Here is a 15,989-nt window from a genome sequence, read left to right on the forward strand (position 1 = left end):
TTCTTACACTCCAAAAGTATTTTGCATGTATAATATACGTATTATAAACCTGAAACAGTGCTCAGACCAAACTCACTTTGTTCCCATGACACACCTGACCCAATAAGGGGGAGATACGTGGGAAACTTGAGCCCGGGCTGTGCCCCTGTGGCCAACATCAGCACCGAGCCACTGCCGGCGGTTCAGGCTTGGTCTGGCCACGGTGAGGGACACGATGGGCTCCAGGCAGCCCGGACCTGTAGGAAGCCCACCCGCAGCCAGGCGGGTAGGTCAGCAAGCGGCCCACATCTCAGGCTGCTCCCTGACACGAGCAGCTCAGTAGGTGCACCAGGTCATCCCCAACCTCGTCGTTAAAGAGGTGAGGGCCAAGTCGCTGCTGAGGCCTCACACCTCCTCCTGGGAGGGGAATGGGTTTTTTTGCCCCAGGCCTCCATGGAATAGGACTAGGCTTTACCCAGACCATTTGTTATAAACCCAGGATGCCTGAGAAAACAAAATATGCTTAAACTGCTTTTGTTAATAACACGAAGAGCATGCTTTGTAAGAAATCAAGTGGACATGCCTGTTTGGAGGCACAAGCCCACCTCGGACCCTGGCAGGAGTGAAGACTGTCCCGGAGAAGGGTGAGACGGGACTGGCACGCAGCGACCTACCGCAGGAGACCTTCCCACCCCTCTGCCTCCCTCAGCCGGAGATGGCATTTGTGCATGCAGTGTTTCCTGGGGGATTTTTTTTTTTCCTTCTTTCTTTTCATGTCTGTATCCAGGTAAACATTTAGCAGCCGCAGCATCCTGTGGCACAGGGTTCCCCAGTGCAACCCCACACTCCGCGCAGAACTGCCTCCGGTTGTTTGCTCTGAACCTGACACCTGCTAGTTTTATTTGATGTTCCTGAAGGTCTTGTCTGAGGAGGAACAGTGCATACAATCACTCTTTATTTTGTAACGAGGTAGCTTTGTTTTGAGTCACTGTCGTCCAGGTGCCTCTTTCTTTTTAATTCAATGGTGAAAACTTCCAAGTGCCTCAAGGACACAGATCAGGAGTTCATAATTGTTTTTTTTTCTTTTCCTATACAGTACTAGTATGGAACATTGCAGAAGTCTGCCAGTGGTTACCAAAAATGGTTGAGACCACAGCTACAGCAAAGAAATACTTGTCACAACCCCTGCTTTCACATATGTAACGTATATGTAATATGCACTACCTGCAGACACCTGCAAACACAGCACAAGCTTTTCTGCCCATGCCCCAGATGGGGCAACCTCCCTGCCAATGCTTGAATACATGCCCATTGCCTTTAGTCATCAAAAGCTTCCTTACACTTCAAATATGCATAGCATGCCATAAATATAAATGCACTTTGTGCCTATACAGCCACACTGTAAGAGCATGCCCCATCCAACCCTAACCTGCTACATGCCCTTAAAGGCATTCTTCCACCCTGTGCCTTACCACTACATGTTACGCAGCTTCAGAAAGAGCAAGGGAGAGCCCTGGGTTGTTTGGAGGATATGGTCCATCCAACTGGAAGTTCTGCATCTTTGTTGTTTCTGTGCCCAGTCACATGCCAATGGCCTCAATCTAGCTGCTGATTTCACCCATTTTCCCAGTCAATCTGGTAGGTAGGTCAACACTCAGTTGGAAACAGGGTGGGGTGTGTTTTTTTTCTCAGCATCATCATGTTTTCTAGCATACAAATGGTGAGTATGCTGCAAGGTGAGCTTCACACTGAGCTCTGTCAAAGACCCAGGTGGGCACAGGACACTCTGCTTGAGAGCAACTGTAAGAGTGCAGAGATTTCTGCAGTCCAATGAAACACACATGCATACATATGTATATATATATCATGTGTGTGTGTATGCGTATACATACACATAAGAAAACGGACAATGCAGAAGGGCTGATTTTGTGCATTGGCTGCAAAGGGAACGGTCAACTCCCAGGTTACACATATAACAACCTGTTTTGCCATTGCTGTGAGCTCAGTTCCGTTCTTTTATTTTTATAAGGCAACAGCACTAACCTGATTAATTTACTTTAACTGGAGAACAGTATTAGCCTAAATGGTCCCACTTAAATCTCAGAGAAGCCATGGGCAAGCTCTTCAAACAGCCGCCTGTCCCCGCTCGCTCTCCCACAGATGATTAACACAGCTGAGCTCAGGCCGCCTGAGCTGCACCTTGGCACAACAGCCCTCATCTCTTTGCAGGGTTTGTTTTCTGCTCTGAAGGGAAACACCTGCACGTCTCCAGCAAGATCGGCTCAGAGCAGAGAAAGCTTTCAGCTTAGAAGTTACAGGCTCCCCTCCCACCAGCCACAACCCAAAGCTGGTGGGAGGACTCGCCCTGGAGCCGGGAGCTCCAACAAACCCAAGGGCCCGAGGGACCTCTGCCAAGCTGACCACACTCACTAGTTGCTTTGCTCACACCACAGCCTCACAACCAGCAGTGGGGGGAGCATTTATATGAGGTATTTTGGAAGCCACGAAGGTGAAAAGCCTCATGCCAGAGGAAGCAATGGGGCACAGTGGCTACAGCAATGAGATGCCCTCAGGAGACCACAGGTCTCGTTTCTGCTGATGGCTTCCTCAGTGGTCTTCAGGAAGCCTTCCCCCATGCCAGGGTCCAGCATCCAAACAAGACTGATGTCCTTAACCCTCTTTGTAAGGTATGCTGGTAATTATAACTAAGAAGTACCACAACGAGCTTAGGGGATACCACTAACCTTTTTTCTTTTAGCTTCAGAGCTGTTACTGCATCAAGACTTACCATCCTGTTTTACCACAAAAACTGCCTTGTTTTGTCATTAGCACAGAGGCCCAGCTTGCAGGGAGAGGTGAGGGGTGGGCACAACCTAATGTCACCCAAACACACGCTGCAGAGCTCGACTGCAGCCCTGAGGGCACCAGGAACAGCGCTACGGCCCAGCTCGCCCAGGCCACGCAGCTGGCTGCACCCCATGAAGCACCACACCAGCTTCCTGCTGGACTCCAGCACAGAGCACAGCTGATACAACATAAGCACACCCCTCTATACGCTTATACTCGGAAACGAGCTTGGTCTGGTAGAGGCCTACAGATGAACAGGCTGATGAAGCTGTGGTGGCCAGTGAATTCTTGAACTACGTCTAGGCCCCGGAGATAAACACACAGAAGAGGCAGGCTGTTTTGGAAAAAAAACACCACAGAGAACAGCAACTCTGTACAGGAGGTAGGAGCAAAGGGCCCAGGGGAGCCAACAAGTGCACCTTACAGCCCGTGGAAAACAGGCCAAGGCCAATTAACAACGATCTGCAGCTGACAGAGAGGGGAGACTGCGAGATAAGAGGGATGGCACAGAGCCTAGAGAGGATGGGAGCTTGGATGGAGGAGCAGGAAAGGCCTCCCGGGAGTGATCCTAAGTAGGGCTGTTCAGGGAAATTAAGCCAGTATCTCTGTGGGGCCTTGAAAAAGGGGCCAGGTCTTCAGGCAGTAGCCTGTGAGATGTTGGTTAAGATAAATTGCTAGGAGCATGAGGGAAGAGACAGGATTTAGTTCAGGGAGATAGCAAGGGAGGGGAATGCAGGTTACGAGTACCTGAGATAGTGTTTTTAGAGCAAGATCCTGAGGAAAGGATGAGCTAGAGCCATGCTGCTGACAAAAGCAGCATGAGTGTTCTGGCTGTGAACAAATGGGCTGCTGAGAAACCTGGGAAAGAGGTATAAGACTTACCGAGGATAAAATCACAAGTACAAGAGCAGATGTGGGGTCACCCACCCTTTTGTTTGTGGGATGGAGGTCTCCAGCAAGGTCATGTTCAATCCCTGTGCAAGAGGCAGGTCACTCAAAAGCCAAAGGGACTTTCACTGGAGGGAGCACCAGTGAGGGCCAATATTCTGCACCAGGCCCAGCCTCACCTATACCCTTGCCCATAAGCACGCAGAAGACAGCAAACACACGAGACCCACCAGAGGTGTGAATATAGCAGCTGTTACGCTTTATTTCATTATTTTTATTTTTCCTTCTGATTGAAAAAGAAGAGACAGAGAAAAGTTACAAAAGTACTAAAAGGCAACAATATTGGCAGGACATCCCCATTCCCACCCATGGGCCCCCCAGGGAAGGCAGCCTGCAGCATCCGGGGACCAGCAGAACGCAGCTCCAGGGCTGAGCACTTCAGCAGCTCCCATTTCAGCAGCGCTGAGGGAAGCCAGAGAGCACGGGGCCGTGGGGGCTGCTGCCCCGACCATCTGCACAGGGAACGCGCCTCTTCAGATGGGTAGCAGGCTGCGGCTGCCTCTTCCCATGAGCACGGGGGTTTGGTTTGAGGTGGTGATGCTTCCCGTCCTGCCCTGGCTAGCTCCATCTGGCAGCAGATAAAAAGCTGAGGTGTGCCATCAAAACAAGATAAGCCGAGTCTCTAGAGGAACAAGAGGAATGAGTAGAGGAATGGGCCTGTGTCGGAAGAAGGGACTTTTGCAGGGAACCACAGCACTCTGCCTGAGGCACCTCACCAGCCAACCCAAGCAGCCCTAGCAGTGGCCTAGCTGTGATGGCCTGGGGCCACGAAGCAGGCAGAGCTGGGGCAGCCCCGGGACAGACATCCCCTCACCGCCTGGCCCAGCCGCTCTGCCTGGGGAGGGAGGAGGGCAGTGGTGGGGGATTCAGGTCCCCAGGCCTTGGTGGCCTTCAGGCTTTTCCCCAGTTGTCTCAGTGAAGGGCCCAGAAAGTACCATGCATGCTGGTTTGCTCTGTGGCCTCCTACTCAGAGCTAGACTGACCACTGGTCTCATCCAAAGAGTGCCATCAAAAACCTTCATAGTAGAACAGATCTAAAACTAAAATGGATCTTACATTACCCAGAGTTGCTCCTCATGATCCAGACAAGTAAATTACTTGCACCCAGCCAGATACAGGCTCAAGGTGGGGAATGCCTAAACAAAGAGGTTACTCTCTTCACCAGGTGCTGGCAATGCAGACTTATCTGATGCAGCAAGAGGAAATGTTTTGTTCCTCTGCCTCACCATGACAGGTAAGAGCTTCTCCCATTAGCTGCTGCTGCCTCATAGCACAAAGCACCCACGTGCCTCAAGGGCAGACCCCAGACAAACTCCAGTGGTAAAAAGGCCGAGCGCTGTCCTAACTCCTGTAGGACTGTCCATGGAGAACTGTCCCTCAGCTTCATTCAAAATCCCCTCCTGGTTCTTCCACCAACAGGTGACCACAAAACAAAGACCCCTTCCTCCCACTCCATGCTACATCTGGGAATACTCGCTCCACTGGTACAGAAGGGGGGGGGTGTCTATCTGAATTTAATAGTCAGCCTATCAGGGGAGGGGAAAACTTGCTGGACACATTTGATTTGGTTGAGTTTGGTGATGTCAGTTGCCTTCAGCATCACCACAGGTGCAGCAGAGTATTGGGACAATGGCATGACAATGACAAATGCTGCATAACACAAAACACAGACAGCCTCAACAGAGAGGAGACCCAAGAGCACACAGATCACCCCACCACTTCTCCCTGGTGATACCAGGGAAGAGTGAAGGTGGACATTCTTTTCCTGTGGATGGCTGAACACGGACCCTCTATTCCGTAATCTTATTCTATACCCCATTCTACAATTTCCTCCCATTTAAATCCTATTTTAGATATTACTGAGTTGCCAGTAGAGCAACTGAAACATGCAAGTACATTTTCCAGTTACCCTGTCCCACATCCCTCTCCTGGAGTCTTCCACTCAAGAGAGCTTGAGGTGAACATGATCATAATCTCAGAGAGAGATCTTCTTGCTTTGCAGGCAGCCCTGTATAGCCTCTGTCTCCAATCCTGAGCTCATTTCTGACTGGGAGAATGGCCAGGTCTACATCAAAGCATTGTAGACCCAAGTACTCTTGGAAAATTGACTGGACTTGGTGTCACAACCTGATCACTTATCACAGCCGCCATGTGGACCACACTAGCCCCTGAACCCCTCAGGGATATCTTCAACTACCACATCCATGTGCTTGCCTCAGTGGCTGCCCTTGCAGTTTGTGAACCTGTCTCATTTTGCCCTTGAAAGACAAAATCTCTCCAACTGCCAATATTCAGAAGTGGCAATGGTATGAAACCAGTCACTGCTGCAAAGCCGTAGGTTTCCTGCTGCCAGACTGTATTGCAAAGATGTGTCATTGCCCCCTTCTCCCCCCACCCAACCCCCCTGGGCATCACCACGTCCCTTCTCACTGCCCGGCAGGCGGTTGGTTGATAGTTCCTGAGGTTTTTGGAGAAATTCCTTCAGTAGGCACATGACGGTTCTTCCACTGGAGCTATCGGGCTCAGAGGCTTCAAGGTGCTGAGGGAACGGAAGGCAAAGGTGGATGGATCATACACGAAGTGGGGTGGCGGGCGGCCTCCGTTGATGCTCTGCACAGGAATAAAAAAGAGGGATGAAGTCAGCACTCATGTAAGCTGCAAGCAGTGAAGTTTTTGCCTCAAATTCTTTGTCTTGCCCCCACCTCTCTGGTACAACCATACCCCCGCCCTTGAATGGGCGGTCATGTTTGTACTTAGAGCAAACAGCACTAGCACATACCCTTGCTCCTAGGCCTCAGGAGAAAAGCATGCCACCTCCCTTCAAGATCGAAGTCCCTGGAATCCACACGACCGGGATTCACGGCACCTGTAGCCACTCAGGTATGTGGAACAGGGTGAGGAAATCAGCAATGCCTTCGGAGACACAGAGTCCCAACAGCATCACTGCCAGAATGCATCATATAGAAGAGCTGAATTCAGGTTCTCTTGTCTTTGAAGCAGGGATCTACACTTTTAGAGCAGGGAAGCAAACCAGGCCATCTCTGAACCCTCATTCTTCAGTCTTATTTTTCAACAGGTCTCCAGTAATAATTTACGAATCACCCTTTCTCAGTCCATGAAGTCCCAGACACTGAAATCCTCCAGAGCTTTGGCTATAGATTCTACAGTTTAGGCTTCACCACTGTTTCTTCTCCCATCCCATTTACCACACCTCCCCTTACCTGTTGTTTTTTTTTTTCTGCTCCGATGGATTTTATTTGATGCTTAAATTTTCTCACTTCCCATCCATCTGCATCCTCTCTGCTCTTTCTTTCTCCTTAAATCACTTCACACCCAGAAGCATTTGACTGGCTTTTGGGGTAAGCTCCAGATTGGCAGGTCTCTTGTGGGCAGACTTGAAATTCAGAAGCTCTAGAGCTCTTTGGACTCCTGTAGAAATCAGCCTAAGGGCCAGATGCTCAACACTGCTGGAAATCAGGCCTTCCCTAGGTTTTAAGCGTAGGCTAGAAGGTGACACCCAAGCCAACTCTCTGTCTCACACCAGTTATTCTCCAGGCCTCCTGGGAGGGAATTTCCCTGAATGAGGATTGCTTACACGTAAAGAAAAAAATAAAGACAGATTCCCAGAACAGTCCTGGCTGTGAAATGGATACACACATGCAGCACTGACAGAAGCTGGCGTTACTTGTAAAGCTTTGGGACTGTCTGACCCGTGGTTTAATTAACACATTCCCAGAACAAGTCAGTGAGGAATGGCTGGGAAACAAAAGAATCCCACCTGAAGGCTCTGCAGCTTGGTTTTGCACCGTGGCCTCCAAAGATAATTCTCTCCCCTTCCCCTCCTGGTGTTCAGAGCATGGTCAGAGCTGATCCGAAGTGAGGAGACCAGAAATACCCACGCACTGTGTGACAGGACAGGAATGCTGCTCCCCACTAGACCTTCCTGGGACCCGTGGATCCCAGAGGAATAACAATACCAAATTAGCCTTTCAACCCCATAACATACAAAGTGTTTTCCATTTAGATCTCAGGAACTTTGTGTTTTTTCCTTAGGTGAGCAGAAGCACCAATGGGGGTGACCTCCTTGCAGATGCTCTTTGGCCAGGAGAAGAGGTCCCACTGCTCTCCGGGCACTCATGCTCCTGCAGAGCTCATTCCCAACAGACAGGTGCAAGCTACTGATGAAAAGTCCAGCAGCCCAGAAACTCATGGAAATGCCCCACCACTCATCTCACTCCCATCACTGATGGGAATTGTCACTTGTTTTCACGGAGAGTGGAAAAGGTCCAGCAAGAGAGCTGGCCTGGGCTTGGGCGTTATATGCCTCCCTGTTGCCTTTTCCACTCCCTTTCTAGCAAGATCCACAGCGTCTCCTCACCCAGCTTGCACTAAGGGGCTGTTTCTCAAATAATTAGGCTTTTTAGGAGCAATTACCAACTCTGCTGTTTCCTCTAAGACAGAGGCACTTCCAAGCCAGGTCTTTCAGACAGCTGCAACCACGTATCAGCACAGCGCATTGATGTTTGGGTACCACCTGCCTCTACCCTGGATGGGTTTTAACTTGTCATCATAGGACAGGTGCACACAGTTTTTCCTGGATAGCTGCCCAAATGATCCAGCTCACCCAAACACTCACACCAGATGAAAGCTTCCAAGCCTGGCCTTGGGTGCAGGAGGATCTGGAAGCCTCTACATCCAGGATCTTGGTCACAGCCCAGCCCCAGGGTGCAGCCTTCGTGTCAGAAAGGGCCTCTAAAAGCCAGCGTGGGCAGCGTGTTCCTGCCTAGCTGGTCCCTCCTCTGCGAATTGAGATAGGCATTTGAGAATGGAAAATGCCAACATGGTGCTTGGCATCAGCCGTGCCTGGAGTTTCAGCCAGCAAATCATGCCCTGCTACATCCCCCTGACACCTTGGCCAGCAGCATAAGAAACAAGAGAGGCAGATTTAAGGGCCTTTACTCAATAGCCACCTGCTGTGGGGTTATATATGGTGTGTGCTCTGGCAAGCCCCAGAGCTGTGGGGTAACGTAGCAACCCCTATTCAAAGCTAAGGGGCAGAATAAATCAGCACATTTGTCCTTCTGCAGAGCAGAGAAGGTCCCCTGCCAGTGCCAAGAGGGAACGGGAACAAAGAACCTGGCAGTCCCCCCCATTTTGAAATGCCAGACAGGATTAGGGAAGGCAGCTGAATCAGTTCGTTTCTGGCGGACAGCAGATGGAAGAGAGGCTGGGGAGAGACGGGTCCAGAGAACAGACGAAAGTCATCCACAGGACTCACCAGGCTCTGGGTAGGAAGGAGCTGTGGGGCTGCCCTCTGGGCCTTCTGGGGGCAAAGCGCCTTCCCAGGGCTCCGCGAGGGAGACGGGCACAGAGCGAGTGCCCGGCCAAGAGAGGGATGCGAGAAAACAGGAGGACGCAGAGACTCACAGGCAGTTAGGCCGCTGCAAGTTAAGGTCAGGGTGCACCCAATCCTGCCTCCTCATCGTGGCACCTCTCCAGTGGCAGCAAGATGATGGCTTTTGACAGCCCAGCCACCGGAACAGCAGGGTGGAAGGTGCCCTGTGCCCAACTGCAGGCGTCGGAGAGGCAGTAATGCAGCTGCCCTCATGAGAAGACCCTGCCTGATCTGCAGTTGTTCATAACCTTGAACAGTACGAGTCCATCTTGCACCTGCTCCATAAATGGAGACAGGGCATCTCCTCTGCTAGGGACCTTGCTGGAGGGAAGAAAGAGCGCCAGTATGAAACGGCCCCGCTCTTCCCGCTGGACCGCGTGTTTTCTCTGGAGCTCGTACCCCTGCTCTAGGGATGACCAGGCCTGCTCTGGCTTAGTCCACGACACCATTTGGGATCACAGCATGTGGTGGTCTGGCCCTGATGAGCAGTGCAAGGCAAAGCTCCGTAGGTCTGTTCCCAGAATGAGGAGAGAGATGGGGCCAGCTGCCAGACAGGGGAACACGTCCCTCCCGCCCCGCTGCTTGGGCCAGCTGCCTCCCCGCAGTCAGTGCAAGCCTCCCAGCCCGCCTGCCCTTCCCCCTTGGGCGCCCAGCACCGGCCCGTGACGCCGGGGATGTCGCTTCTTCTGCGGAAGGCTGTTTGAGTTGCCCCTGCTGCAGCAGGCCCCGGGGAGCTTGCCACAGACCTGCCTGGCAGCCCCTGCTGAGCAACCCCAGGCCAGCTCCTGCAGAGGCTCCTCGGCGCGCGAACGCCGCGCGTCTGACATTAAAGCCGGCTGCGTTCACTCCGATGGCATCCAGGCAGCCGGGTAACTCGCACAAAATGGAGCCTAATATGGGCCCCGCGCTAACGGCAATCATTAACCAGAGCCCTCCATTTGTTAGGCAATGTATTTACACAGCTGGAGAACAGCCTGAGATACAGCCACGCGGCTGCCGGCAGGAAGGCACCCGCGCCTGGGTGCGCGCTGTCACACACACGCCCGTGCCGTGCCCCCCTCGCACGTGGCCCTGCATGCACGCTCACCTGCTCTCGCACACCTCGCTCCTCCCCCGGTACACCTGCGCTTCCTTCGTTGCTCCTCCACGCTCCTCCAGCCGTGCACCCCCTTCTTCCTGGTTCCCTCCTTCACACACACTTCCCACATGTACTCAACTTACGAACCTGTACCGTAGTCACCACCTGTACTACCACCATTAAAAAACCTGGTGAACAAGCAAGCTGGCTTGAAATATCTCAAACACGTTAACATAAAGCACACCTAAAGATGGTATGGACTGTGACTGGATGCAGGCGCCCCAGAGAAGAACAAGGAGATTAAATGACACAGAAGAAATCCAGAACTTCAGTCATATTAGCAGCCCTCAGAAAACCAAAGACACGGGCAACTGCTCCATAAACCATCTGGGACATAACTGTACATCTTGGCAAGGAAGAAGTACAGAGGAAGAAGATAAACAGGTAAAGGGTAAACTACTAACACAAAACCACATTGCTCCTAGAAACCCCTCCCTTGCCCCTATGAAGTCTGGGAAAATGTCCAAAACGCAGATTGTGAAATAACTTAATTTTGGACTCATAATTCCACGGAAACGTGGTTCTCTTCTCTGGACAAAGCAAAGGCAAGCATGGCTCCAAGCACACTTTCAGATGTGGGAATTACAATCCCCAGAGGAAGGGGAAAAATGAAGTTACCTAACACAACAATGTCCTAGAAGGGAGTGGTGTGCTAGGGGTGATACAAAACAAAGATCTGCTTAATACTCTTTGCTTCTCTTTCATAAGAGCTCTAGGATCCTGGCGGGACTCAAAATCGGATCAGCGTGTGCGCTCTGCCAACCCGTTCCCTACTCAGGGCCAAGCCAGCACAGGAGTCCCTTCTCTGCTATCCTTGGGCCCCGGGGGCTGGGAAACGCTGCAGAGCTCCGCTGAAAGGATCCTGTCTTCCAGTGGTGGACGCCTCTCAGTGGTGGGTGAACGATCCCTTTGCAGCCCGTAGACTCACTTGTTAAAAGTCCTTTGGGATGAAAGGCACCATGTAATTGCAAGTTGTAAAGGCGCATCCGATTCCCACCACCACCCCGCGTGGAAAGGAATAAATCCCCAGAGGAGCCTTGGCAAAGACAGGCGCCTGCCCGCGATGCTGCCCAGTTGGGGGACAGCCGCCCTGCCCAGGAGCGGGCAGCCAGAGGCACTGCCGATATTCGGGCAGGGCACGGAGGGAGTAACGGCTGCATGACCCACGGCAGAGCCTTGAGAGGTGCAGTGCTTTTAATTCCACCTCGTCCTCCTGCCTTTCACCCACGCCACGTTGTTAGAAAAGAAACTGGTGACGCTGCAGCTTTGATGTGTGAAACCAGCAGCTGTGAGCAAGGGAGGGGGACCCCCGAGCCACGTCTCTAATCCTGGACACGGTCCCAAGCAAGCAGCTTCTCATCACCTGTGCCTCAGTTTCTCCCGCGTAAAGCAGGAGTACAATACGTAAACCACAGGCAGGCAGCCAGGATGAATAACATCTCTGTGCTTTGCGACCTCCTGATGAGAAGTAATTTCCTTTCAATTACAGGCTGGCTTCAGGCAGTTTTCAAGACAGTCGTTGACGAGCAGGACCAGCTTCTCCAGTGGAACAGCAATTCACATCTAACTGCTTCTTCATTAACTCCGGTAGGCCTCTGACAATTTATTCCAGTCACAAACCTGGAACAGCTCAAAAAATAACTTTCCAAAGGCAAGCCCCTTCCCTCTCAAAAGTCTCTCCATCACCACCAGGTTCACGTGCAGTTCAACTTCAGGGGACAGCCATGATATAGACCATGACAACAACGGTTTAGGACCGCTCTTCTATTTTCTCTTCTAAGAAAAAGATCAACTCCAACTGCTGTCCTAAGGAGGAAGAGCAAAACTTTGCAGTTAGCCCTGTTTTTCTGTTTTCTCCATTGCCCTTCCCTACAAGGCTGAGAGGAAGGCCTGTCACCTCCACCAGCGTAAGGCTGCCCGACACCTACTTCCTTCTGCGCAACCACATCGCAGAGACCAGTTCAACAGTTTACAAACACCTCGCTGTTCCTCTTACAAAGGAAGGAAAAAAAAAATCCCATCCAACATTTGCAAATGTGTGTACGGAGTTGTCAGATGGCAACTACCAGACTTAGAGAGGTGCCACCAGGCAGACAACACTGAACTTTTCTGGAAGGCACTTCAAAGGGCCGGGCAAACGCTTGCTGGTCACTTGCCCAAGAGCAGGAATGGGCCAGCTCCAGCTCCAGGCCCTTGCTGGCACCAGTGTAACAAGCCTTTCTTCTCCTCTCTCACACATCTTTGAGACGTGTCTTTGAGAAAGCTGACTGCAAGCTTTGACTTCGCCTGCCTGACAATCTGAAGGACGGAGGGTGTGTGATGAAAAGGCACAGATGGGTCATTCAGAGGGGCAGGTTTTCCAGTTTGGGAACTCACCATCGCAGGGTCCCAGTGAAGATCCCAGTCTGAAGGCCACACAAATCTCTTGGGTACAAGTGAACGAATCCCCAGCTTCCCCTTTCTTCCCTGGGGGGCAGGAGCATCCTCCCTGCCTCCAGAGCGACTGCAGCAGGCTGTCCTCATCGGCCTCCTCATTTTGGGCCGGGAGCCCCAGGCACGGTTCCTCTCTCGATGTCAGCACGTGGTGCCTACCCGAGCATGTGCTGCTCCCCGTTTGGGAGGCCAGGGACACCCTCTTCCCTGCGGCCAGGCAGGCCGGCACAGAGCAGCGCGCTGCTTTCAACTTAAAGGGAGCCCAAATTAACGCTGCAAAGTGAGTATTAATTATCCTGGCACGAGCAGGCTGCGAACACATGCCGACGCAGCGCGCTTGCCTCTGGACAAACCGCTCCAGCCGTGGAAGCCAAGCGCAGGAAGTGAGCGTATTATGGGAGAGGTGTGTGGGAAAGGAGGATTGCAGCGCTGGGGACTGGGAGTGGGAACGGGTGCCAGGTTCCCACAGCCATGCAAACAAAGGGGAGCAGTGGGCCTGGATGCAGCGGTAAAAGATGTGCCCAAGCAACCATCTCGGACCTGAAGCTCCGCCAGAAAAAGGAGCGGCAGGGCCACTGCAACCCTCTGCTGTCCCCTGCCTTCCTCTCTCTGCTCCATCACGCAGGTGTAACCCCAAAGCCTCCAAACCCAGCTCTCTCAGCAGAACATGCCTCACCACCCCACAACCCATTTCCTAGCCACACTCCCTGGCCCCGAACCACAGCACAGCCACCACGGACACACGGGGCTGCCCCAAGAGCAGCGCGTCTCCAGGCTGTCCTCACCACCTCTCCACCTCCCGCTGTGCTTGCTCCTAAACCATACTCACAACCCTAGCCACGCTGCAAGACAAGGGCTGAGCTGAAATCAGGATCTCAGCACCCTGATTCACCAACCACTCACTACTTTCCCAGTGCTGCGCGGATCACACAGCTCTGGGTTATTCCACAGTGTCTACTCTGCAAGCACTTACATGATTTAACGGGTGCAAGGGCATCCATGGCAGGAATTTATGAAAAGCAGGCAGCCATAAACATTCTCTTCTTTAACGGAGCAAAGGAAAGAGACGTGAAAGTCCCTCCTCAAGCTGCTACGGACAGGCTGAAGGCTGGTTAGCCTTTGCTATGAGATCCAATAAAGGCAGTGCTAAATAAAACAGTGTCTGGAGCCAGATATTTGGGTTAGTTTTTAAACAGACGGAGGCATTCCATCCTTCCCCGCACCGAGAAAACTCTGGACAAAGTCTTTTTGTCAGGAAGTATTCAGATCAAGGCCTGGTGTTCTCCAGGGCTTGCCATCACTGCACAGAGATCTTCAGCAGGCAGCTAGGTGGCTTGGCTGGAAGGAGCACGGGGGGAGCTGGTTTCCCCAGCAGGCCAAAGGACATTCGTGCCCTCAGTTAGCAGAGGACCTTCTCCAGTTTGCTCAGCGGAGATGCCCCCACCAACAGGAGACAAAAGCCTGCCTAGGTAACTGGAGCGCTAAAATCCCCACGAGGGGACAGTGCCCAGCACGTAACCCAAGGACGCGAGTGGCCAGAAGGTGAGTCTCCCTGGTTCTAAAGGGCAGCTTCTGGGTTAGGCACTCAGTCACATACTAAACACAACCAGGAGGGCTGGACAAACTGACAGGAAGCTGCAGTTTGGGATCTCCGCTGCCTGAGATATCGGAGCTGTTTAGACTGCATGATACGGTACGGAAAAGGACACAGCTCGAGGAATGGGGTTTGAAGATCAAAGCTGAAACCTCAGCCTTCCTCACACTCTCTTAAAGCAAGTCACAATCTTTGCTGGTTTCTCAGTTTAACCCACTCTGAAATTGCAATCATATTTATCTGCCTTATTTATCTGCCTCTGGGATGTTATATTTAGCAATGCTTGCAAAGCACCTTGGGAGCCTGCAATGGAAGGGGCAACATACATGTATATATAGATAAACACACAAAAAGAGTCTTCTGACCTCTTGTGAAATCTTTACTGCTTACTGTGCAGCCTGAGCCAGAGGTCTGCACCAACGTTACTGTCACCTAGTACGCCTTGCATTTGTGAACAGCTCAGCCAAAACAACTCAGGCCAGCATATCTCCTGCTCGGCTCCAAGATGAAAAGGTCCCTTGTTTCAGGAGAAGAAAACCCAGCATGTTTCTGCAGTGGTCTTTTAGGATACAGACGTGAGAGATAAGAGATGGGGAAGTCATTCCAGGGATCTGGCCCATGTCCAGGCGGAGGGTGTTCTCAAGCACCGATAAGATCAAGGCAAGAGCACAGGAGGTTTACGTTCCAATTTAAAATTCTTATTTTGTTTTTTTACATAGCAGAAAACACCTCTCTGATCAGGCAGTTTATCAGATTGGCCTTGAAATCCTTACTCTCTCTCTGCATGTCCCAACAAGAGCTCTTAAGACACCCAGGGGCTTGCCAGTTGTGTCTTCTACCCACCTACTGCTCCTGAGATAAGCCCAGCTCCTGCTCCTGAGATAAGCTCCATCAGTCTCATTTAGAGACTGCAAGCAGGAGTTCGTAAAGGAGGAACGAGATACGTGACAGAATCGCGACCCTCACCCCAAGAGGCTCCGGACAACTGAAGACTTGTATTATGGACAGATTCTGGAATTACAGACAGATTACGGAGACCGACCCCTCACCTTGCGCTGAGGCATGCTATGCTACGTGCACCCGTTATGCACAGATCCATACTTCATACGCACGCTGTCACCTCTGATTTGTCTCTGTGTGCCTGCCCACAGGGCCTCATTCTCCTGATCCATTATCCTTTACTGGGGGCGGGCAGGCAGAGGGACAGGAGGCAGATTTCTTTTAATACATTTTTTCCTCACTTACAGGCCCTGACCTCTCAAAGCTGTTATTCCCCAAAACGTTTCAAACATGACTGAGCTGCTGCACATTTGGGAAGTTTATTAACCTGTCTGAATCCCTCTAGGTTCTTAGACTTGTCACATCACTGTCTCATCATCCCACATAAGAACTGCTGAGCAAGTGGAAAGGCTGCAGCCTAACACGATCTGAGCTGGCCCCCAGGAAGCTTAAGTACAGGGAACAATGACAAGGTGGCATCTTAGCGTTCAAACAGCACATGGAAAAGCAAAAGCCAGCCTGGGTCACCTGCTCCAGAAAGGCTCTCTAGGAGCACGATAATTTCCAAGGGCTGAAACAAGTGTTCCAGTGCCAGAGAGCAAAGACAGGGCTCCTCCGTCTGACTTTCATCTGGGAAGGTCTTCCAGCAGAAGAAG

General features: G+C 51.8%; 1 protein-coding gene across 3 annotated transcripts in view; it reads right to left on the reverse strand.

The window, feature by feature from the left end:
- Window positions 1-3,950: 3,950 nt before the first annotated feature.
- LOC310897920 (uncharacterized protein) overlaps window positions 3,951-15,989 on the reverse strand; it is a 68,037-nt gene continuing 55,998 nt past the window's right edge. For all 3 annotated transcript variants that reach the window (XM_083832083.1, XM_083832082.1, XM_083832081.1), the window contains one exon: window positions 3,951-6,384. In XM_083832083.1, the coding sequence (XP_083688209.1) occupies window positions 6,256-6,384 (129 nt within the window). In that variant the 3' untranslated portion in view covers window positions 3,951-6,255. The remainder of the gene's footprint in view (window positions 6,385-15,989) is intronic.

This window comes from Anser anser, assembly GCF_964211835.1.
Source record: "Anser anser genome assembly, chromosome: 3".
Classification (NCBI taxonomy): domain Eukaryota; kingdom Metazoa; phylum Chordata; class Aves; order Anseriformes; family Anatidae; genus Anser; species Anser anser.